Here is a 24,105-nt window from a genome sequence, read left to right on the forward strand (position 1 = left end):
ATTTGGAAACACTTTTTTTTTTTTTAACTAAAAAGATAAATACTTGTTCGCAACACTGTTTTTCTACTCCCAACAGAAATTCATCTAATAAAGTGAAACAAGGTTGGAGCCTAATTCCCTGTCTTCTTCCCTCCTGGTTAATTCTAAATTATCCACCAAATTTCATCTGATCTACTAGATCTGTCTTCTAAAATTATACTGTGTCTTGATATGGAAATTCAGTGTCTGGAAAGTTGCTGAGTTTCATAGAGTCATTTGCACTGACAGGGATGTTGAAAAATCATGTAGACTAATTGTGAGTAGAGACATCTTTCACTAGGTCAAGTGTAAGCCTCATCCAACCAAATTTTGAACATTTCCATGGATGAGGCATCCACAGCTTCCCTGGGCACTCTGTTCCAGTGTGTTCCACCACACTCATAAAAAATTTCTTCTGTGTGTCCAATTCAAATCTACCTTCTTTCAGTTTAAAACTATTGTCCTTTGTCCTGTTAGTACAGATCCTGTTGAAGTCTTTCTCCATCCTTCTTATAGGCTCCCTTAATTTAATGAAAGGCCACAATAAGTTGTCACTGTAGCCTTTGCTTCTCCAGGCTGAAAAACCCCAACTCTCTCAACCTGTCATCATAGGAGAGGTGTTTGAGTCCTCTGATCATTTTTGTGGCCCTCTTCTGGACCTGCTCCAACAGATCTATGTCTTGTACGGGGGATTCCAGGGCTTGATGCAGTACTCCAGGTGGGGTCTCATGAGAGTGAAGGAGAGTTTCACCTCCCTTGACCGGCTAGCCTTTCATGGGGTTCATAAGCACCCACTCCTTAAGGCTGTCAGCATTCTTCCCTCTAGCAAATCAACTGCACTACTCAGCTTACAGTATCTGTCCTAGTATGGAACCCTGAGGGACATGACTCATTTCTGGTTTCCTTCACTCATTGCTGGTTTTCATTTAGACACTCAGCTGTTGGCTGTAAATTTTTGGGTACAGATATTCAGCCAATTCCTCACCCATTTAACAATTTATCCATCAAATCCATACTTCTTCAGTTTGGAGGTAAGAATATACATCTGTGATACTTCATAGTGAAGCCATGTTTGCTGTCTCTTATGAACTCCCTGTCTTCCATATATTTTGAAATAGCTTCTAGGAGTATCTGTTCAATGATCTTACCAGGCCCTCAGGTGAGACTGATTGGTCTGCAGGTCACAGGGTCCTCTTTACTATTGTTATAAAAATGTCTGTGATATTTCATTTTATCCAGTTTCTGGGAACGTCACCTGACTCCAGTGACTTTTCAACTATGATGAAGAGTGGCTTAGCAACTGCATCTGCCAATTCCCTCAGGACCCTGGTATTTATCTCATTAGACTCTATAGAACTGTGTGAATGTTCATGTTCTTCAAATGGTCTCAAATCTGATCTTTTACTGTGGGAGGGACTTTGTACCCGTGACCCCTGGCTTGAGGTTCAGAGACTTGAGAGATGTGGGAATGGTGATTACCAATGAAAACTGAGGAAAAAAGTAACAAAGAAAAAATCTAAACAATCCCGTAAGTTGAGTACCTCAGCCTTTTCCATATCAGTTGTCACTAGTTCTCCTGTTATATTTATCTGTGGGGAGAGACACACATTGTCTTTAATCTTCCTTTTCTGAGGAAAAAAAAAAAAAAAAAAAAAATCTTTACTGCACTTGTGTGACATGTGTTTCCTACCCAGGTAGCTAGGATTTTTGGGATAGTTGTCATATGGAATAATTAGCCAGCTTTTCTTTGACACTGGAGAAGAGAAAATATGTCAGAAATATGCCCTGGTTTAATGAAAGAAGTCACCTGCTTCCTGAAGAGTGCACATACTCACCAGGTCTGGTCCTGATATGAGAGAAATGCTATTGATAGCAAAGTGTTCTCTCTGACAGGAAAAAAAAAAAAAAATTAAAGAATTAAGAACCAAGTGGCCAAACACAGTTAACCAGGGAATGGGCAAAGAGTTCTGTTGTGAGGACAGCAAACCTACAGCACACAAAACAGAGAGGCAGGAAAGAAGTGGCTAAGCACTGCAGTGGCAATTATAATGTGCATTTTTACTAGGGCAGTTAAATACAACTGATCATAACTATGCACTATGCAGATCTAGTACATACACCCTTGGTTTACTAGCACACACTGGTGCTAATAAAAAGAAAGAACAACAGAAACTTTTTTTTCTTTTTTTTTTTTTTTATGTCTGATGCAGGTCCTGACCTATGCTTTGTTTATTTTTATTGTTTCATTGTTTGATGAGAACAATAATCCTCTTACTATTTTTTTTACATTTTCTAGTTAGTAAGAAAGACATTTGTGGCAGGAAAGCCTTGCTAAGTCAAAAGTTTCCCATGAAAAATGATTCTGTACCTGAACTCAAGCTGGACCAAACCTGTACTGCCATGCAAGCAGCGGAAAACAGGTCTAGTAGTCATGATGTTCATATTTGACTTGATACTCATAGTTGACTTGATATTCGTATTTGATTTGAAGGTTGTCCCCTCCTTCCTGTCTGTACACTGTAGCTGTCTCCCTGCTCAGCTCCTTCCTTTTGAGATCCTGTAAACTTAGTCTTGAAATTTACGTATTTACACCTCTCCATTTATTCACCCCAGGATACTATGAAGGACTTTTTCTCTGCTTTATTCAGCTTAGGGTGCTCACTGCCGCTGAGGATATGCAACAACAACATAACCCTATCTTAAACATCTCTTCACTTGAACTAGCATTGTTCTGCCTTTTATCACAGACTAGCTTCTGTTTTTCTCTAACAAATGCAGAAGCTTTTTTAGAGCAGTAATGGAATAGTTTCACTTGAAATATGGCTTTGATGTTTTTAAGAAGTGAGACTTTAAGAGAGACCTTTTTTTTTTTTTTTCAAAGTCATGTTGAGGCCATGCAGAAAAAACTCTTACTCACATGGCAGCAACTACAGTAAAAAGACACAGAGATACACAAAAAAACCACAGGAGTAACATAGCCCATGACGTAGAACAAACTGATAGAGAAAAACATGTGCAGAAATGACCTGGTTTTGTGGTAATTTAACATGTGACTAATGCCACGGAAAAAATTTGTAACCCTATAATAGAAAGGTGTTTATCAGTAAAAAGGCATATACAGTTTTGCAAGTGTCAGTTACCATTCTGAGGTCCATTCAATAAGCAGGGATATGTATGATACAGTTTTGCCTATGGTACTGTAACCAGGTTTTGCTTTTTGGGGTTCAGCTGTAAAGAAATAAATCTAGTATGAATATCGTGTTTCCTACAGCAGCATACCAGCTCTTTGACCATACCCATCCAAAACTTACATGTGTGTTAGTGGAGAAGCTGCTGCTTGAACATTCACACACCGTTTAAGGGATTGCACACGTATCACCCAAGACTCCTGGGACTGGAGCCCCTTTGCAACAGTTGACTCCAGTAAGAAGAGGGGTGCCCTTTTTGACTCCTTGCTCACATACGCTTGCTCTAGGGTGTGCTTCCTCTTCCTTCAGGCTCAGTCCCAGGTCTCCCGCAGCAGTCTCAGTCATCTGATTCCAGGAGAAAATAATTTAACAATTATGTGGTACAGCAAAAGGAACAGCTTGAGCTTGGTGCCTCTGGAGAGGGACCCTGAACAAAAAAGTCCTTTGATAATTATGATTTATGCACACACTCCTTGTGCCATTTTAGCCCAATGGTGCTTTTTGTCTGGAGTCTTCTAACACCTTATTGGATTCTTTCTCTGCCTTCACAGAGTCAGGCTGTTAACTGTTCTTATTTTTATGAGTCTCAGCTTCTGCTGACAGTAGCAGCCTCCTTATCTTCTGGTTTGTGCTTCTTGCACCCTAGCCTGTTGGCAGCGCGTGGGACACTAAAAAAGTCCCAGAACTAGGATAAACATTACTTGGCAACAACTAAAACATCACTATGTTAAAAACATTCTTCTCACACTAAAGAGAAAACGCAGCCCTGTACCAGCTTCTAGGCAAATTACTGAGAAAATTAACTTTATTCCAGCAAAAAGCATATTGAGGTGAAAGTCTACAGCTTATGGCATAAGACTTCAGCAAATTAAGCTGCTTATGCTAAGCAAGTAAAGCTAATCAAACAGCAAAATAAACCATACAATGTTCTAAATCTAAGTGTCTCAAAATATCTAAAACTTGCTTATTTAAGCTAAATAACTAGTATCTCTCAACAATCCTCCTTTTGCTTTTATTAAGAATTCCTGCTAATATGCTGAACAAACTTTGTGAAATCTTTCAAGTTGTGAGATCATTCTTAGTACATACATGGGTAACTATTGGTAACAGGCACAAAATGGCTGGACTTGACACCCATTCTTTTTAATTTTATATTTAGCCGTGGTGTACTGTTTACTAGAGTAGACAGCTTCAGGAGAAGTGAAATATCCCCCTTCATTCTTTGCTGTTTTTCAGGAATCTGTTAATGAGCAGCTGGTTTGGCTATCCACAACTTTTTTGATGTGAAATCAGTTGTACCCAATTTTCTTTTCCTAATCCTTCAACAGCAAAATAGGAACACAGCAAGACAGTATATGGCACCTACCATTTGGGTTCCAATTTTGATTTTCAGGAAAACACTTTAATTAAGACTTTGTCTCCTGGCTGTATATCATGCACCTATATTTCAGGTGGTATGGGCTGGCACCATTTGGTTTATCTCTTTTTATCTTGAAACACTTTTTGCATATATAAAATGTCTTGGGTTAACCATTCGTCTCCATCCAAAGGCTGGTCTTACCCTGATATAGCAAGGTGCCTCCCAAAGAGAAGCTCTGATGTTCTTGGTGCTACGGGTTGTTGTGGAGTATTTTGAACATCCTGTAGAACTAAATTTAGTTATTGTGGCCATTTTTACTTAGTGTGTGAGCATACTTTTGCTATCTTTAATGTTCTGTTCATTCTTTCCACTTGTTCTGAAGACTGTGAATGATATGGTGTATGTAACTTACTTTTTAATCCTAGTAATATGTATAGCTGGTTGATTATATTTGCTGTAAAATGAGCACCTATATCCATCTGAACTGATTTTGGAACCCTATATCCAGGTATACTTTCTTTCAATGAAGTTTTTACTGTTCCTCCTATGTCAGCTTTTCTTGTTGGGAAGGCTTCCACCCAGCCTGACAGTTGATCTACTATTACAAGCATATGATTGTATCCATTAGCAGAGGGCATATCTGTGCAATCTACTTGCAGTTGCTGAAGAGAGGAATTGGAACATGGGTGCCTCCCTAACTAAGCTTGGCCTGGCGCTCAAAAACTTTTGCCAAGTCAGGCAGTCAATGGTGATTCTTTTTACAGCAGCATAATTTCCTGGTGCTTCCCATACTTTCTGTACCTGATTAACTACTGCCTCTCCTCCCCCATGAGTCATTTCATGGAGCCATCAAGCCACAGTAATTATATATCTCTTTTGTAGTATTGGTTTCACTCCAATTGTCCATATTCCATCATCATCTTGGTTTGCTTCACATTTCTTCCACTTTTCTTCTGCTGAATAGTCTTTTTCATACACTGTTTTGGGGTCCATTAAATTTGGCCATTCGCTTTTGTCTATTGCTGGAATTGCAACCATGCACTGTCTCAGAGCCGCTGTCCAAGGTCATTGCCTTTGCTGATTCCTGTAGTGTCCCTAAGTATGGGCTGGACAGTGCAGGACAGCTAATTCTGACTCTAACTATTTAGAACTTATTTATTTAAGTTAAATAGCTGACATATCCCAATATCCGACTAGTTGTAGCGGGCTGGAAAATCACAGTTGACCCACTCTGCTCAGGTCAGTGTACTTAGCTGGGCAAGAATTAGTGGGTGTGACTCCCAGCACCCTCTGCTTGTGGTAACTATGTGAATTTGGTAGGCAAACTTCCGTAACAAACAAGGCATGGGTATGTGAGCTCAAAAATACTGGCTGTCAGGGTGAAAGGATATGGTATGATAATTTAAAAAAAAAAAAAAAACAACCCAGTGGGACATGTATGCTGGTCTGTATCTTACATAGAGGAAGAGGTTATGAACCCAAGCAAAAACTTAAGTCAGATTCACCCTAAGATGCAATGCAGAGGAAGAGTAAAAACAGAATTTCAGTAGCAGTGTTTGAAAATAGAGGCTCTGCTTTGTATTTCCCTTTTAATTCAGGGGTTTAGGGCATGGGCGGTCTTTGTGAAAATAATAATAACGGTGAAATCCAATCCTACCATTTCTCCTCCAAGTTGCAGGGACCCTGTTTCCAGGTAATCCCTTCAGATAAACGAAGTTAACAGCTAGGGACTTTGTAACAACCAACTTTATTGAAATTTGAGAGGGTAATTCCATTAAATGCCCAGTTCTCTGCTTGCTGGGGAAGTAGCAGTACCAGCACAATGACTAAAGCAAGGAAATAGCTTCTCCCCTCACATTTCTCCCCGTCTGCTTCTCAAAGCCACGGAAGGAAAGCTCATTGGGAAAAGGAAGTAGCTGCAGGGTCGGGAGACACGTACGGCAGTCTCCGACTACTGCGGGTTCCTATCGCGCCCAGCGCTGCTTCCGACGAGGTCCCAGACCCAGCTAAGGACCGAACCCGGCAGCTCCGAGGCACAAGGTATTCAGCACCGCAGTCGAAGACCGGCGGACAGCACCAGACACTGCTCAGAAGGCAGCTACAAACAGCCGTGCCTCTCGGCGCCAGATCATCATTCGATTTCTAGGATAGGACGAGACTGCAGAGCACAGAACTGCGGAGAGGGCTTCCGCCCATGGTAAAAAGGGGAGGGAGGATGGAGGTCTGCGGGAGAGCACGTACCAGGGAAGTTCATAAACCTCTTCCGCCCCGTGAAGAGCAAACAAAAATAAAGTGTGGCTTCCGTTTAACCCGAGAACTAAAGCACCGCAGAAAACGCGGAAGATCGCGGCCAATCCGTGAGCAGCGCGGGCTTTTCGAAACCGGCAGAGATGCGGAAAGGCGCGGGGAAGGGGAAGGGGCAGGAAGGCGGCGCTTCCGAGCGCGGTTCTTCGTTCTCCGGCTGATGGGATAAACTACGAGTCGCAGCAATTCCCCCCCCCCCCACCCCTCCACTCACACATCCAGAAACCGTGAGAGCGTGAGCACTGCCCAACCTTCCCGGGGACTTCGGGCTTGCAGCGGGTTTTTATGGGTTGAAATGGGCTGTACCGCGGGAGACTCCGCCAGCATCTGTGGAAATTTGTGCCGCTTTCAGACCAACAAAACAAATGCAGTGCCGAAAAAACGGGAATTAGTAACAATAGCGACATGATAGTGTTTCAGCCCTTTTTAAGAAAGCTTGGGTGGCTCTTAAAAGAGCCGTTGGGTTTATCTGCAAGGCAGATGGGATTTTTTTCAGAATCATTTACTTCTTTTTGGGGGCCGCCCTCTTCGCCTTAGCCGCTTTTGGCTTGGCTGCCTTCGGCTTGGCTGCTTTGGGCTTCACAGCCTTCGCCTTGGCTGGACTCTTCGCTGCTGCTGCCGACTTCTTGGGCTTAGCAGCCTTAGTCGCCTTTTTGGGGCTCTTGGCTGCCTTTTTGGCAGCGGCCGGCTTCTTTACTTTCTTGGGGCTCTTCTTCGCTGTCACAGCTTTCTTCGGCTTCTTAGCAGCGCTGGCAGGCTTCTTAGCCGCTGGCTTTCTGGGTTTGGCTGGGGTCGCTCGCTTCTTAGGGGCTTTTTCTTTCACCTCTCCCGGTTTCTTGCTGAGGCGAAAAGAGCCGGAGGCACCGGTGCCCTTGGTCTGCACCAGGGTGCCTTTGTTGACGAGGCTCTTGAGCCCCAGCTTGATGCGGCTGTTGCTCTTCTCCACATCGTAGCCGCCGGCGGCCAGCGCCTTCTTGAGCGCGGCGAGAGAGAGTCCCTTGCGCTCCTTAGAAGCGGACACGGCCTTGGTGATCAGCTCGGTGACGCTGGGGCCCGCGGGCTTCCGGGCTTTGGAACTGCCCGCCGCCGCCTTCTTCGGCTTCTTGGCAGCCGTAGTCTTAGCCGAGGCCTGAGCGACAGCGGGGTCCACATCGGGCGCAGCAACAGGGGCGACCTCCGCCATGCTTACTCCAGGCAATTCAGCGCGAACAATAGCGATAGCTGCGTTGCCACCCCTTTTTATAGCGACTCCCGCGCGCTGATTGGTGGGGTCTGAAGCGCCGTGCCGCCCGCCGCCGCGCCAGTTGTGTTTCTTCTCTGTCAAAAAAGGGCTTTTTCCTCACGAAATTTAGTGCCGATGCACCCCATTTCTTTCCGGACGGAGAGGGGAGAGTCTGTCCTACGATCTAATACAGTTTCCCTTTGGAAGGAGCAGAAATGAGGGAAAAACGAGCCCTGAAACTCCGCGGCGTGGAGCCGCTGAGACCTCAGGAGGGAGAAACTTTCGGATTATCTTTTAGATTAAAATTATACCATCGGCTAAATGGGCGCGGCAGAAGTGAAATCTTGTGCTTTAGAAGGTCTTCTCCAGATCAGGGCGAATACCAGGATGGTTTGAAGGGTTGGTCTCAGGGTAAATTGATATTAAAGCTGAGGAAGTAACACACTTTCATCCCGTGGTCCCGGACATGAATGCAGAACTGCTTCCCTCGGCCGAGTTGCATCCCTTCGAATCCCATCACTCCCCTCAAAGCCCCTTCAGTAACCATGGTGCCTTGGTTAATGCCTTTTACGAAAGCGTTTGTGCTTTAGCAGAGTGTCTGAAGCCGGTGTTACTTTACCTCTGCTTCTGTATTTCAATGGCACAAAACCCAACGTGCCCCTCTGAAGGCTGATGCTCTATCATCACTCTTTCCATGTAACCTTAGCAAAGTCTCTTTCGTTTGTTAAATTAGAAGTCATGATAGTTGCAATCGCGATATATTTGGGTTTAATCTTAAAGTGTATAAAAAGCACTTCTCATTGCATTGTGATTTCTTAAAATTGATTAGGAAATAAAATCTGATATTTGAACAGGCCACAGAGAGCTGACAATTCGATCTTTTGAGTATGATCTGTAATCAGGACACTTCACTATGCAAAACTGATTTCTGTTCTAATGAATAAATGTCGATGCTGGAAGGATATTATTTTGAGAACAGCATCTGGAGATTCACCACTTTACTCCTTTCCAAAGTAAAATACGAAGTTGCACTGTTTCAAGAGGGTTCATTCGTTCTCTCTCCAGGTTGTTGGCAGCTCCATATTACCAGCAGTGAATAAATTCTCACGTTCTTACTTCACTTTCAATGGCATATATGTTTCTTTTTAATATGAAGCTATTCAGAGTCTGCCTGAAATAATGTTGTGTTTCATAATCTAGATACCAGGCTATGATCAGCTCCTAAAAACAAGTGAGCAGATCTATTCAGGACTAAAAGAAAACGACGTGAATGAAATGACAACATATGGCATAGCATAGAATTCCTGCTAAGACTGTGAAAGTATACAAATAGGCTGATTTGAATCTCCATGTGGTTTGCATACTTTTTTTCCCCCCACTTTTTTTTTTTCCCCCCCTTCCTTTTCTTCTCTGCTTGGAGGTAAAATATGGGAAGAAATACAACTTAGTGAGTTCTCCCAGTGAATTCATTTTGGCCTGTAAACTGAAGGTTAACTAACTAACTAATAAATTAACAAACTTTAATGCTTATTTTATCTGATGGTTATTTCCTCTAATGGGGACAATTAAGGTCTTAAGAGGCACGACCTGATATTGTATCACAACTGCTGATATTCTGATGAAAAGATTTTTTTCTAAGTTACTAGTAATGAACCCTCATGGTAAGAAAGAACTGACATTTCGAGTCCTTGTAGCAGCAGTGGAGCTAACATTTTGTAACTCTCTTGTATACTCATAGCTATAAATAAGTGGTTTGTTTGTTTCAAGCCATTCACATTTAGTGTCAGGTTTCTGTCATTTCTCTGGACTCATACAATAAGGAATATTGTCATACTTACCAGTCTTGGAAAGATTCCTAGTAATCTTTGTGTTTCTTTATTATTTTTTTATTTTATTTTGTCAGAAATGTACTCTGAGATTCCTGCAAATAGAAACGGAACATTTTCTGCTTTTATTGTCACAATCGTTTCTTGGCTTACTTGGAAACTGGAAAGTGTTTAGACATTTTGTTCTCTCAAGACCATTATTGCTTCATGTAAGATATATTTCTGTACTTTGAAGATTATCTCTGTCTGCTGTGCAAGACACTCGTGAGCAAAATAAGACAGACTGGTAGCATAAGGCTGTGGGTTCTCATGAAAAAAACCCACCAAACAACAAAACAAACTTTATAATTTTGTCTGCAGTGTAGGTCAAATCAAAGATCATCATAAAATAGAAGTCAGGAATGGCAGACATAAGTGAGGAAGCAACTTGCAGATCATATGCGTCCCTCTGGCTCTTTCACTCAGTTTCACTTTGCTTTTGGATATTCAAGCATAATATCCTAGAACTATCCATGTATTTGGATTGTAACTCCGTTCATGATTTTTAATTTCTCAGCCACTGCAGACTAAAATTTATTTTTTTCAGTCACTGTAGAATATAATCCAAAACAGATAGCATGTGCTTAATTTGGTGCAGTTCTGTATGTACTGCAGAAAGGCTTCCCCAAGATTGATAATCCATTATTTCTTCAGGCAGAAGTTCTACTTGGGTATCACTGCTCCATCCAACTTTCCTTCACTTTTAGAATCAGCAAGTGTCAATAAAAATATTGAAATATTTTACTAAAATGTTGTTACTTTTCTTCCAGAAAATGCACATTTTTGTGAAATACCACAGGCCTATGGACAGATTCTACCAGAAATTCCATAAGAGGTTACTAGGGAAAAAAAAAAAAAAAAAAAAAAAACACAAAACAAAACAACCAACAAAAAACAAATCACCATGGAAAGAACCATTGACAGGAGAATGTGAGGGGTTCAGGTTCTGCATTGGAAGCCCACACCTGCTTTGGATCAATTCAACTTTATGCAGACTGTTTACTGAAACTGGACATCTATGCTTGCTCTTATTCCAAGGAAGAACAAGGAAAGTAGTACCAAATGACTGTTCCCTTTGTTTTAACGGCCTCTTTCAAAGCCGATTCCCAGAAGAGGTGTCTTAAAGTTCAGTAAATCATGACTCCCTGCATCCTTCTGCTTTAGAGTCATAGACTCTCACTGTTTTCCTCTGCACCTACTGACATTTATTTTCCTGAATTAATACAAAATGTCCTATAATAAATGTTGATGCAGTATTTTCATTAGCACCATGCACAAATGAACAGCAGCCAATTTCTTCACTGTGAATTCTGGCTTCCATAATGGTAAGGTTCTTGGCTTGGTTATAGGGCAATGTAATTTTACTCTTCTCACAAATTTATGGGCATAGGCCGTAGGTCATGGTGAAATATGCACTACAAAATGTTCAGAAGAGTATAATCCATGTTTGGAAGGCATCTTAATTTTTATTTATTATTTTTTTCCCCATGCAGCAGAATGTGCTTCATTGTCAGGAACTGGAACAATTCTTTTTAAATGACAAAAACACTTCTCAAATACAAATGAAAACTACTTCTCTATCTTCCAGGTTTTGTCCACTAGCACTCGTGAGAGAACAGAAACCTGGCTTCTCAGTATGCGGAAGCTATGGATTGGAATTTTTCATTTTTTCTTTTTCTGCTATGTAGAGCAATAGCAGTTTCTGAGACAGCATTGGACCTAAGGGGTGTTGCTAGAGCTGCCTCACTGGTGCAAGGATGAGAATCATAAAAAGGAAGAATTTACACTCACCCAACAGTACAGATGAAATAAAAACACTGACAAGGAAAAAAAGAACCATTTCCCAGGTCATACATTCCTAAATGTAATTGAAGAATGAGCTGACCTACAGTTCTTCTCTAAAAATCTGATTAGAATTTCGTTTCAAATTGCAAGGTTAGGTGGTGAATGGGAACACTCTTTCCCAACTGGCAGTTATTGCCCTTTGGAAACTCTACATATGGCACAAGGTGATAAAGTTTTGATGCACTAGTGAGAGAAGTCGAAGATTTTTGTGAAACTCCTAATACACTTGAATATATATTTGTTTGTTAGTTTTCTCCATGTAGCAAATTACACAGATCTCTCTAACTCCGCTGGTTCCAGTTGGCATAATTTATGTTACTGTGTAACAGTCTAGGCACTACGGAGTACTTTAGAGCAATGTGTAGGTATTTGTACACCTAAAGGAATTTCTCTCTGACTGCTTCAAAGCCTGCTAAACCAGTGCTGTATTTTTAACTTTGAAAATATAAAATTTGTAATAGCATAACAAGACTTTTTTTTCCCTTCCTAGTATAGTAACACAAAATGTGTGTTGTCTTTTCTGATAAAAGAAAATTAAATATGTACTTTAATTCTTGAAACTCCTCTTTTCCTTTAATACCACAATGATTAAACTTTTAACTAAGCATTTACATAACACCAGAAAAATTTAAGTAAACCCTAATGGGTGCATACTGACAATGAAAGAAAACAGGAGGTCAGGAGAGCTTCCATCAAGGTTTTCGGACTTGAAATTCTTGAAGAAACACTCAAAATTCAAGGAAATGCATGCTTTACCAGCCAAAATTCTGCCAATTTGTTATTTTGTGAAGATTTTAAATTTTGAACATAGAAGGAGATTATCAGGTGAATTCATCATGTACTGAAGTAGAGAGAATGGGGAAAATAATAAAGAGGACTCATAACTGAGTGAAAACGTTATTCAGAAAACCAACAAATACATGGTTCTAAGACTCCATGCATATGAAAGCACTTAGGGATGACAGCAAAGGACAGGACAGAAATTCCAAAGTGAATTATGCTGTTAACTGCAACTGGGAATAATTTTTAAACGCATTTTACAGCTGACATTCTCACATTTCACATATTTAACTCTGGTCCTCAGGGATGAAATATAAAGACAAACGGCCCCTCAGAGAAGGAAGGTCTTTGCGTCCTCGCCCCGCTTGGGAGGGAAGACGGCGGGAAACGGCGCTTCAGGGCCTCCGGGGCTGGGGGATGGCGAGCGGGGCGGAGGCAGAGGCGGGGACCGGCGCGGCAAAGCCGGCCGGCGCCCGGGGGAGGTGCCCGAGAGCGGCGAACGGCGAAAGGCCCGCCCCTCGGCGCGCACGCAGGGGGAGCAGGCCCCGCCCCCGTCAGCCGTGCCCGCCCCTGTTTCCAATCAGGTCGGATCTCAGCGTATAAAGGGCGCAGTGCCCGCAGTTGTATCACTCAGCTTGTAACAACGAAGAGAGGAGGATGTCTGGCAGAGGCAAAGGCGGGAAGGGGCTCGGCAAAGGTGGTGCCAAGCGGCATCGCAAAGTGCTGCGCGACAATATCCAAGGCATCACCAAGCCGGCCATTCGCCGCTTGGCTCGGCGTGGCGGCGTGAAGCGCATCTCGGGGCTCATCTACGAAGAGACGCGCGGTGTGCTGAAGGTTTTCTTGGAGAACGTGATCCGCGACGCCGTCACCTACACGGAGCATGCCAAGAGGAAGACGGTGACCGCTATGGATGTTGTCTACGCTCTGAAGCGCCAAGGGCGCACCCTTTACGGCTTCGGCGGTTAAAGCCTTGCACTGTTCCATACGTCTCGCGAACCCAAAGGCTCTTTTAAGAGCCACCCACTTTGTCTTTCGGAAGAGCTGTGTCTCAGCATCCAGTTTTTCTCTTTTTGCTCGTTAGCTGTTTTTTGGGTTTTTTTTTTTGTTTGTTTGTTTTTGTTCGGTAGAGCCGTAACTCGTTTGGTTTCATCTCTAGAGTTCATTTATAGTGCTCTGCGGCAGATGCCGCTCTCCGGTTCTGTTTGCTTTCGACTTCGCTTCCGCCGCGTTTGTAGGCGCGTGCCCGGAGCTGTCTGCTGTGCAAGGCAAGCGCTGTGCTGGTTTGTGGCTTCCCGAAGCGCTTCGCCGGTGCCAGGGCGTCCTGGAAGCTGCTGGGGCCTGCAGGATAAGCCAGCTGCCTTTCAGCAGCAGCTTCGCTTTGAGCAAAAGCGGGCCGAGGCGATCGTCCGCGTTCTCTGATTAAATAAAAAAGGGGTGAAAGCCGTCTCTTAACTCGCTAAGATCTTCAGTACTCGCCAGCAGCGGCCCCTTTGCTTTCTCCCGCCCTCTCGCGCCTGAATGGGGTAAGGGCAGTGACGGCGCCGAGTTCGCTTCAGCCGGCGGGCGCGGAAGGGGGCTCCGCGCTCCTGTGGGGGGGAGGTCTGGCGGTACCCGCAGCTGGGCAGCATCTCTGGCGGGGAGCAGGTTAAACACAGTCACTCTCACGATAAGCCTGCATGGGCCACGGCTGGCGCAGGGCAACTCCACGCTCGGCTGAAGTCCTCCGCGGGCGCTCGCCCCACCAGCACCATCGCACAAGTGGAAGGCTAGCACCCCGCTCGTCCGCCAGACGGGGGGTGGTGGGCGGGGCACACAAAGAAAACCACATTTTCTTCCCCAGCCGTGTCTCAGCACTCGGGGATAACTGCGCTGGGCGGGCGCCTGCAAAGAGGGGAGGTTGGTCTCCTCCGCTATCGCGCCGACCCTCCCACGAAAAACGTGGGGATTCCATTCCCTGCCACCTACTTAACAGCATATCAAGCTCTTTCTCGAGGCTGTGGGTGGCTCTGAAAAGAGCCTTTGGGGTTCGCTTCGGTGCGCAGAAGGCTTATCTGCACACAACTTTTACTTGCTTTTGGCCTTATGGCTCTCAGTCTTCTTGGGCAGCAGCACAGCCTGGATGTTGGGCAGCACACCACCCTGCGCGATCGTCACCTTGCCCAGCAGCTTGTTGAGCTCCTCGTCGTTGCGGATGGCGAGCTGCAGGTGCCGCGGGATGATGCGCGTCTTCTTGTTGTCGCGGGCCGCGTTGCCCGCCAGCTCCAGGATCTCGGCCGTCAGGTACTCCAGCACGGCTGCCAGGTACACGGGAGCGCCGGCGCCCACCCGCTCCGCGTAGTTGCCCTTGCGCAGCAGGCGGTGGACGCGGCCCACGGGGAACTGCAGCCCTGCCCGCGACGAGCGCGACTTGGCCTTAGCACGCGCCTTGCCGCCCTGCTTCCCGCGCCCGGACATCTTCACTTCTGGGCCTGTCGGCCGACCCCAACCACCAACTACCAACGGAGAACTAAGGCAGCTAAAGTGCCGGCGCCCTGACGCCAGCCCTTATATCGCTTCCCTTTGCGCGGCCGGAGCCTCCCGATAGGCCGATCCGCCTCCTCGCACAATACGCACCCAATAGCACAGCGAATCTCATCCCGACCAATCGCGAGCGGCTCCGGAGGAGCCCAAGGATGAGGCGGGAGGGGCGGGTTTCGGTAGGCGGCTCCGCCCGGCGGCAACGGTCGCTCTCACTGCCTCAGCTTGGACGCGCGGGGACTGCGCACCCCGTATTGTTATTTACAAAAAATACGCACGCTTTCTTGCACCGTAAAAGTAACACAGCTCATTCCTTTCTAACCGTCCTTGGCCCTCCCCTGCAAACGCACAAGAGGGGAAGCAGCCCCTGTCTTCACGGAGTAAAGAGAAATGTTGATAATTAGTTTCCAGTACGTCTAAAAAAATCCAATTAAAAACTTCTCAGTGGAAATCCAGAAAATGAAAACATACACTTTCGACCGGGTGTTTTTGGCACATACATAACGTACAGCCGCTGAAATGGTTCGTGGGCTGGGCGGTAACTGCCTAGAGGCGGGAATTTTAAAACTCAATCCTCCAATAAAAGGCTGCACTTCCCCGCCCGCCAATCAGAGAGGGCAGCAATGCTATATATACGTCGGTCTAAGAAGTTGTTTCGGTGATTCTGGGGCTTATTGGGGTAGGTGGCTGCTGAGAGTTATGGCGCGTACGAAGCAGACGGCGCGTAAGTCGACCGGCGGGAAGGCTCCCCGCAAGCAGCTGGCCACCAAGGCGGCCCGCAAGAGCGCGCCGGCCACGGGCGGCGTGAAGAAGCCGCACCGGTACCGTCCGGGCACGGTGGCGCTGCGCGAGATCCGGCGCTACCAGAAGTCGACGGAGCTGCTGATCCGCAAGCTGCCCTTCCAGCGCCTGGTGCGCGAGATCGCGCAGGACTTCAAGACCGATCTGCGCTTCCAGAGCTCGGCCGTGATGGCGCTGCAGGAGGCGAGCGAAGCCTACCTGGTGGGGCTGTTCGAGGACACCAACTTGTGTGCCATCCACGCCAAGCGCGTCACTATTATGCCCAAGGACATCCAGCTGGCGCGGCGCATCCGTGGCGAACGCGCCTAGGCGTGTTTACAAATCTTATCTGTTTTAGAAAGCTTTTTTAATCCAGACAAAGGCTCTTTTAAGAGCCACTCCATGAGCAATGGAAGAGCTGTAACACTAGATACAAAGGTTTTTGTAGTTTAAGCACATTAAGTATTACTAAAATAGTTTTAACATCAAAATGTAGGAGAAGCAGCTAACTCGTATTTAATTGGCATTTGAATTGAGAAACCGCGTTCGAGTAGTTGTCCACCGTGAAGATGAGGTGGTTATGGTAAGGAAACAGAAGGGAATTGGCTGCGCAGGTTTCATAAACCGAAGCTTGCACAGTTCTTGAAAGTGGGAAAGGTTGTTAGAGCAGTATATAAATCGGAGGCTGTAGCTGACTTTTTATTACCAAGCAATAACGATAGAGGCTGTGTTCAGGCTGTGTCCCCTCTTGTGCGTTTGCAGGGGAGGGCCAAGGACGGTTAGAAAGGAATGAGCTGTGTTACTTTTACGGTGCAAGAAAGCGTGCATATTTTTTGTAAATCGGAAAAATTCGCGGGCTGAACCAATGCTGATAAAAGGACCACAACCATACCGCGGGTAAAAAGCCCAGCATGAAAAGGGGCGGGGGGCGGGGGGAGGAGGAAGGAAAGCATTCTGCCAACTCTCTTCACTCCCGCTCACCGACACAGCCGCATTGTCTCTCCCTTCTACTCCTCTGCGCCCTCCAACCCATACTTTGCCGTCCCGATTCAATGCATTTAAACAAAGGAGGAGAGAAGCAGATAAAAATACAGGGTGCGCAGTCCCCGCGCGTCCAAGCTGAGGCGGTGAGAGCGACCGTTGCCGCCGGGCGGAGCCGCCTACCGAAACCCGCCCCTCCCGCCTCATCCTTGGGCTCCTCCGGAGCCGCTCGCGATTGGTCGGGATGAGATTCGCTGTGCTATTGGGTGCGTATTGTGCGAGGAGGCGGATCGGCCTATCGGGAGGCTCCGGCCGCGCAAAGGGAAGCGATATAAGGGCTGGCGTCAGGGCGCCGGCACTTTAGCTGCCTTAGTTCTCCGTTGGTAGTTGGTGGTTGGGGTCGGCCGACAGGCCCAGAAGTGAAGATGTCCGGGCGCGGGAAGCAGGGCGGCAAGGCGCGTGCTAAGGCCAAGTCGCGCTCGTCGCGGGCAGGGCTGCAGTTCCCCGTGGGCCGCGTCCACCGCCTGCTGCGCAAGGGCAACTACGCGGAGCGGGTGGGCGCCGGCGCTCCCGTGTACCTGGCAGCCGTGCTGGAGTACCTGACGGCCGAGATCCTGGAGCTGGCGGGCAACGCGGCCCGCGACAACAAGAAGACGCGCATCATCCCGCGGCACCTGCAGCTCGCCATCCGCAACGACGAGGAGCTCAACAAGCTGCTGGGCAAGGTGACGATCGCGCAGGGTGGTGTGCTGCCCAACATCCAGGCTGTGCTGCTGCCCAAGAAGACTGAGAGCCATAAGGCCAAAAGCAAGTAAAAGTTGTGTGCAGATAAGCCTTCTGCGCACCGAAGCGAACCCCAAAGGCTCTTTTCAGAGCCACCCACAGCCTCGAGAAAGAGCTTGATATGCTGTTAAGTAGGTGGCAGGGAATGGAATCCCCACGTTTTTCGTGGGAGGGTCGGCGCGATAGCGGAGGAGACCAGCCTCCCCTCTTTGCAGGCGCCCGCCCAGCGCAGTTATCCCCGAGTGCTGAGACACGGCTGGGGAAGAAAATGTGGTTTTCTTTGTGTGCCCCGCCCACCACCCCCCGTCTGGCGGACGAGCGGGGTGCTAGCCTTCCACTTGTGCGATGGTGCTGGTGGGGCGAGCGCCCGCGGAGGACTTCAGCCGAGCGTGGAGTTGCCCTGCGCCAGCCGTGGCCCATGCAGGCTTATCGTGAGAGTGACTGTGTTTAACCTGCTCCCCGCCAGAGATGCTGCCCAGCTGCGGGTACCGCCAGACCTCCCCCCCACAGGAGCGCGGAGCCCCCTTCCGCGCCCGCCGGCTGAAGCGAACTCGGCGCCGTCACTGCCCTTACCCCATTCAGGCGCGAGAGGGCGGGAGAAAGCAAAGGGGCCGCTGCTGGCGAGTACTGAAGATCTTAGCGAGTTAAGAGACGGCTTTCACCCCTTTTTTATTTAATCAGAGAACGCGGACGATCGCCTCGGCCCGCTTTTGCTCAAAGCGAAGCTGCTGCTGAAAGGCAGCTGGCTTATCCTGCAGGCCCCAGCAGCTTCCAGGACGCCCTGGCACCGGCGAAGCGCTTCGGGAAGCCACAAACCAGCACAGCGCTTGCCTTGCACAGCAGACAGCTCCGGGCACGCGCCTACAAACGCGGCGGAAGCGAAGTCGAAAGCAAACAGAACCGGAGAGCGGCATCTGCCGCAGAGCACTATAAATGAACTCTAGAGATGAAACCAAACGAGTTACGGCTCTACCGAACAAAAACAAACAAACAAAAAAAAAACCCAAAAAACAGCTAACGAGCAAAAAGAGAAAAACTGGATGCTGAGACACAGCTCTTCCGAAAGACAAAGTGGGTGGCTCTTAAAAGAGCCTTTGGGTTCGCGAGACGTATGGAACAGTGCAAGGCTTTAACCGCCGAAGCCGTAAAGGGTGCGCCCTTGGCGCTTCAGAGCGTAGACAACATCCATAGCGGTCACCGTCTTCCTCTTGGCATGCTCCGTGTAGGTGACGGCGTCGCGGATCACGTTCTCCAAGAAAACCTTCAGCACACCGCGCGTCTCTTCGTAGATGAGCCCCGAGATGCGCTTCACGCCGCCACGCCGAGCCAAGCGGCGAATGGCCGGCTTGGTGATGCCTTGGATATTGTCGCGCAGCACTTTGCGATGCCGCTTGGCACCACCTTTGCCGAGCCCCTTCCCGCCTTTGCCTCTGCCAGACATCCTCCTCTCTTCGTTGTTACAAGCTGAGTGATACAACTGCGGGCACTGCGCCCTTTATACGCTGAGATCCGACCTGATTGGAAACAGGGGCGGGCACGGCTGACGGGGGCGGGGCCTGCTCCCCCTGCGTGCGCGCCGAGGGGCGGGCCTTTCGCCGTTCGCCGCTCTCGGGCACCTCCCCCGGGCGCCGGCCGGCTTTGCCGCGCCGGTCCCCGCCTCTGCCTCCGCCCCGCTCGCCATCCCCCAGCCCCGGAGGCCCTGAAGCGCCGTTTCCCGGCATCTTCCCTCCCAAGGCGTGGCGAGGACGCAAAGACCTTCCTTCTCTGAGGGGCCGATAGCGTCAGTGATCTTCTACCGGATGGCCTTGATTTCTCCGCGGACCGTTCCGAAGGTCATGTTGACCATGTCTCATTAGTTCTAAGGTCACATTAGAAGTACTCGATGGTAATATTGAGAACCGGCCGCTAAATTTAAGAACTGACAGGTCACCCCCGTGGCCTTATGGTTGTATTTGTCTTATATGCATTGAAGCTTAAGGGAAAATGTGTCTATGTCTTCACTTCAGAACAAAAATTAAGTAAAGCTGGCTATGCCTGACTCAGAGTAGTAAGTCCACAAAGGTCTTTTTCATTATAGACGTTGAGAAAGCACTCTTATTTTTTACCCTCTGCCTGTGGAGTTGCTTCGTAGTAAGTCCCAGACATCCTGGTCACATTTAGAAAGCAGCCTATTTTTATTTAGATCAGTCCTACTAACCAGGTCTAAATTTGTCATGTATGTCAAATGCACAGCAAAAATGCTTATGTCAGCTATGTTCATGTTTTCAAAGGCTTGATGTAATTCTGAGTGGATAGATACTTTTTCATTTATGTATTATGTTTTTTCTTTTGCCAGTGACAACATTTCTCTTTGTTATTTTGGTATGATTTTATGACTCTCAAAATGGGTTACCTGCTGGCTATTCTTGCAGTCTACCCTTTCATAGCTCAGGTCCTACTGGGGCTAGAAGATTAGCATAATTCAAATATGGAGCATTTGCCTGTGTTCATCATGGCTGAACACATGTCATTATCCACACAGATACAGAGGAGAGCCCTTCAAGATGAAGGACTCTGGGAGATTTTTGTGAACTTTGACAATCCTTTGTCTCTCTGACATTGGCATTTGCTTCTGCCTCAGTTACAGTGACTCCAGGAGGGAAGGTCTGTGTGAGTGATGTGATCTAAAAATATAATGGTGAGGTAATTCTTCCCCAGCATTATTCAGCTCAGATATTTTATATAGAAATGCCCCTGCCTGGCCCTGAAGACACCTGATTTCTTTTTGTTTTTTGAAATGACTTGTCATTCCCTGCTATAATTTCTTCACCTCTCTTCAGCTGCAGGAAAGTTCACTCTCTTTGCTGGCTTTCACTTTGTCCTACTTCATCTACACCATAGAAAGCATGTTTTCCAGCACCATTTTGTACACACACACAGAGGAAATTAACTGTATATAAATGTCATTCTCCTCTATGAAAGCAATACACTCCATGTAGTATACATGTCCATCAGCCATTTGTCCATCTACCACTCCCAATGTACCTATTCCTCAACCTTTTATAATTTGTTGTGCTAAAGCCACACACCAAAGCATGAAAAATTAGCTGCATTATGTCCAGAAAAAAAACAATAAATATTTAAAGCTCCTTAATTCAAAGACATCCCCTCTGACTTGGCGAGTCCTTGGCCTACAAATAACTAGGACTTAAGGGATCATTTTGATGAGGTATCACTTACTGTTCTTACATTCTTTTTTTTTTTTTTTTTACTGGCCTCTGTCACAGATGGGATATTGGCTCAGGTGGAAGTTTCCTGTGAATTATTCAGTTCTTCCAGTGTTATGATCGTAAGTCTTTTTCCAGAATGCAATTCAAAATGCAGCACAATCTCAAGACTGTTCCATTCCTTTTGCTCATTCATTTTCCCCCACTCTGGAACCACGCTGACATTCCAAACTGCAGAAACAAGTTCTTCGTCTACACTCTGTATTCTTACTTTGTCCTCTCCCAGACTTACAGCTTGCATCCCCACAGTACTAGCCCAATACAGCTTGTGTCTCCTTCAATACTGAAGAGACCAAAATGAACTGACCCTTCTACGTTACAGAGAAGAAGGTTACGAAAAAAGACTCTCAAAACTCCAAGAACCACAGAGTTAAGACCATTCACCATGTTAGGAGAAAAAGCACATCCTGTAAAATGGAAAAAAAAAAAAAAAAAAAAAAACAAACCTACAACCAACTTTCAAGTGTAAGAACTTTTCATTTGTGTCAAATGGAAACAAAATTCCTGCCCCCATCTAGTGATTTGGTGACAAGAGTCACCCATAGAAGCCTTCCCATATACTCTAGCATTGAAAGGCCTGTTCTCTTCTAAAGAATTAGTAAACCAAACACTGATTACACCTTTGTATATACTAAGGTTTTGATTGTTTTTTTTCTTTATTTTCTTCCCACCACCACTCCAGGAAGATGTTTGTGTAAATGAACATGCATTAGATCTGGGCAGTTAGCATCATAATTGCTCAAACATTTACCTTATTGATCAGCAGGCCCTTTTCTCAACAACTTTGGGTAGTTTCGGCTTTTAAGTTTCCTTTCTTATAGGTGTCTCCTATTGCAGTTTGGATAAACCTTAACCCGCAGCTGGTTTCTCTTTACTTACTACCTTTATATCTATACTTCTGGACACAGCCTGATCCTTGCTGCTAGCTGCTCACTGCTGGCTTTGCATGCTAGTCTTGTTAACCACACAATTAAATGTAAGATATTATAAACTACTAACCTCAAATAGCACACAAAGATAAGCTTGTTATTCTACTCATTTCATGCATGCATCAACTAAAACTTAAGTGCATTTTCAGTGTCTAAAACAAACAAACAAAAAAAAGTGTCAGGAAGACCAAGATTTAGAATTAATACACTTACGGAAGGCAAGCTTTCTTTCTGGGACCAGATTATACATGGCAAGTTCCAGGCAAAATAGGTGAAATACATCCTTCTTGAATGTGCCCACACTGTGCACACGTACTCCCATGAACCTGTAAAGCCAGATTTCTGACTTCCTGTCTGACAGCAGGAGTGCTGAGTGTTTGGCCTCATTTGTATCTTGTGGGCATGTCTGGGCACCAGCTGGCCCTTCCAGTGCCCCTAGCTGTCTGGATGACACCCTAACAAAGGACAGTAGTGCTCTGGCACCAGTTCATGGACTGCCAGACACAAATCATGTGCTGTAAAAAACATAAGCTATGGCATAGCACTCTTACACACTGAACAACTTTCCAAAACCTTTTTGCTCCCTTCTGTGGGAAGACAGCCAGCCTATATTGCTGGCACACAAGTATCACCTTGTGATACTCCTGCTCTAAAAAGATGGCACAAACAGCCTTATCTGGAGCCAGTAGCTGCTTCAGCCCCACACCTCTCAGCAAAACCAGCAACGCAGCATCTCTTAACGAGAACATCTTAACCCAGTGTGTGACACAGTGCTTTAGCTTTCAGTGATGGCAGAAGTCCAGGCTCTGCCTGGGTGCCACTATCACTATCTGCATGTCAAAAAGAAAGGGTTGCCTGCAAACCCAAATGTACCTGGAAGTCTGTCACATCAGCAGCTGGGTGTGACCAGCCATGGAGATGGTGGACTGGAGACCAGCTGTGCATGCACTATGTGCCAAACAGTACTTATCCCCCCATAAGTACCAAAAGTAGCTCTGTCTGGAGTGGAAGGGGAATTATAGATAGGCCATGTTGCTTCCTTGCTTTTACTGGCAGTCACAGGGAGCACTGCCACACCAATCGGAAAGACTGGAGGGCAGAAAATACAGAAGTGCCAGGTGCTGTGGAGAGGAAGAGTGAGTTGCTCAGCATCACTCTGTGTGAGTTGCTCACAGGTCTGAGGAGCCAGGCTCCAGTGCTGACAGAGGATGCTCTGAAAGGACAGTGTGGTGGCACCTTTTCTTGGTGGAATTCACTATTAAATGCAGGTGAAAGAGGGACACTGGCAATTCAGGAGGAAACAGTTTCTTTCTTTGAGGAGCCATAGGTAATGGAGCTTCTGTTAATGTTGCTTGCCTTTCATGGACAGTTTGTCCTCAATCGCTGGTTGATGACTATGTTCAAAGCATGCCAGCATGGTTCAGAAGAGAGCTTGTCAAGTGTCTTAGATTAGTTTTAGAAAACCAAACTACTTTAAGGCACAAATAATTTTGTTCCTTGATACCTGACTGACAGTGAGGACCTTTTATTTGCCTGTGTGTGAGAAAAACAAAAATGTGTTAACCTGGTAAACTACTGTACATTAGACAACAAAATACTTTTTTTTTTCCCCACATCAGCCATTCTGGGAAGCATTTCCCTTCATTTTTGCTGTGTTTTTTTCTGCTTTCCCAAGAAAAGCATCCTTCCCAGTACCTCCTAACTATAGACATGTGCAGGTTTTGGACTATAGATTTTCAATATCCAAATGACATGCCATAGCAAGGATGAAGGGAGGCCACAACAGAAGCCCCAACCCTTAACCAAGAGTACAGGGAGGGGTGTGCAACATTCCAGGAAGCTGAGTCTAAAGGGACAGTCATCCGCTGCCCTACCCTATTTGTGCTGCCCACTCCAGATGCTCAGCCATACACTGGATTTAAAAGGCCTTGTGTGGCCTCTGTACACTTAGGAGCCTTAACAACAGCAGCAGCAGCAACAACATTAGTATTATGTAGGCAGAGACTTGTTTGCTGAGCCGCAACAAGTTTGTAGTTTGGTCCGTACCACTTTAAAATTCCTTAGCTAAGGGTTGAAAGTTGTTAAACTGTGCTGGCTGGTTTGATCATACCAGTTATTACATTTGTAACTCAGATGAAGGATGAAGTCACTGAAGGCAAGTAAGGCATGGGTGTAACAGTGTAATAGGAGTATAATCATGGTTGCAGGGAGTATTTACACTTTTTTCCTGTGGAACATGTCTGCAGGAGTCTAGTACATAATAT

At 46.3% G+C, this 24,105-nt stretch overlaps 6 protein-coding genes across 6 annotated transcripts; 3 read left to right on the forward strand and 3 right to left on the reverse strand.

The window, feature by feature from the left end:
• Window positions 1–5,979: 5,979 nt before the first annotated feature.
• On the reverse strand, window positions 5,980–8,092 carry LOC136012735 (histone H1.10-like). The gene has a single exon (XM_065675801.1). The coding sequence runs from the start codon at window positions 8,051–8,053 to the stop codon at window positions 7,373–7,375; it is 681 nt and encodes a 226-aa protein (XP_065531873.1). The 5' UTR covers window positions 8,054–8,092; the 3' UTR covers window positions 5,980–7,372.
• Window positions 8,093–13,222: 5,130 nt separating this feature from the next.
• Window positions 13,223–14,037, forward strand: LOC136012868 (histone H4). Its single transcript, XM_065675915.1, has one exon. It carries the CDS (start codon window positions 13,240–13,242, stop codon window positions 13,549–13,551), a length of 312 nt encoding a protein of 103 aa, XP_065531987.1. The 5' UTR covers window positions 13,223–13,239; the 3' UTR covers window positions 13,552–14,037.
• On the reverse strand, window positions 13,668–15,123 carry LOC136012823 (histone H2A type 2-C). The gene has a single exon (XM_065675876.1). It carries the CDS (start codon window positions 15,037–15,039, stop codon window positions 14,650–14,652), a length of 390 nt encoding a protein of 129 aa, XP_065531948.1. The 5' UTR covers window positions 15,040–15,123; the 3' UTR covers window positions 13,668–14,649.
• Window positions 15,124–15,780: 657 nt separating this feature from the next.
• Window positions 15,781–16,281, forward strand: LOC136012789 (histone H3). The gene has a single exon (XM_065675836.1). It carries the CDS (start codon window positions 15,802–15,804, stop codon window positions 16,210–16,212), a length of 411 nt encoding a protein of 136 aa, XP_065531908.1. The 5' UTR covers window positions 15,781–15,801; the 3' UTR covers window positions 16,213–16,281.
• Window positions 16,282–17,205: 924 nt separating this feature from the next.
• Window positions 17,206–17,738, forward strand: LOC136012835 (histone H2A type 2-C). Its single transcript, XM_065675883.1, has one exon. It carries the CDS (start codon window positions 17,289–17,291, stop codon window positions 17,676–17,678), a length of 390 nt encoding a protein of 129 aa, XP_065531955.1. The 5' UTR covers window positions 17,206–17,288; the 3' UTR covers window positions 17,679–17,738.
• Window positions 17,739–18,290: 552 nt separating this feature from the next.
• On the reverse strand, window positions 18,291–19,104 carry LOC136012873 (histone H4). The gene has a single exon (XM_065675919.1). It carries the CDS (start codon window positions 19,085–19,087, stop codon window positions 18,776–18,778), a length of 312 nt encoding a protein of 103 aa, XP_065531991.1. The 5' UTR covers window positions 19,088–19,104; the 3' UTR covers window positions 18,291–18,775.
• Between the last annotated feature and the right edge of the window lie 5,001 nt (window positions 19,105–24,105).

This window comes from Lathamus discolor, chromosome 1, assembly GCF_037157495.1.
Source record: "Lathamus discolor isolate bLatDis1 chromosome 1, bLatDis1.hap1, whole genome shotgun sequence".
In the NCBI taxonomy this organism is placed as follows: domain Eukaryota; kingdom Metazoa; phylum Chordata; class Aves; order Psittaciformes; family Psittacidae; genus Lathamus; species Lathamus discolor.

Excerpts from the sequence above, each read along its gene's own strand:
- LOC136012789 (XM_065675836.1), top strand. The coding sequence starts at position 15,802 with ATGGCGCGTACGAAGCAGACGGCGCGTAAGTCGACCGGCGGGAAGGCT.
- LOC136012835 (XM_065675883.1), top strand. The coding sequence starts at position 17,289 with ATGTCCGGGCGCGGGAAGCAGGGCGGCAAGGCGCGTGCTAAGGCCAAG.
- LOC136012868 (XM_065675915.1), top strand. The coding sequence starts at position 13,240 with ATGTCTGGCAGAGGCAAAGGCGGGAAGGGGCTCGGCAAAGGTGGTGCC.
- LOC136012823 (XM_065675876.1), bottom strand. The coding sequence starts at position 15,039 with ATGTCCGGGCGCGGGAAGCAGGGCGGCAAGGCGCGTGCTAAGGCCAAG.
- LOC136012873 (XM_065675919.1), bottom strand. The coding sequence starts at position 19,087 with ATGTCTGGCAGAGGCAAAGGCGGGAAGGGGCTCGGCAAAGGTGGTGCC.
- LOC136012735 (XM_065675801.1), bottom strand. The coding sequence starts at position 8,053 with ATGGCGGAGGTCGCCCCTGTTGCTGCGCCCGATGTGGACCCCGCTGTC.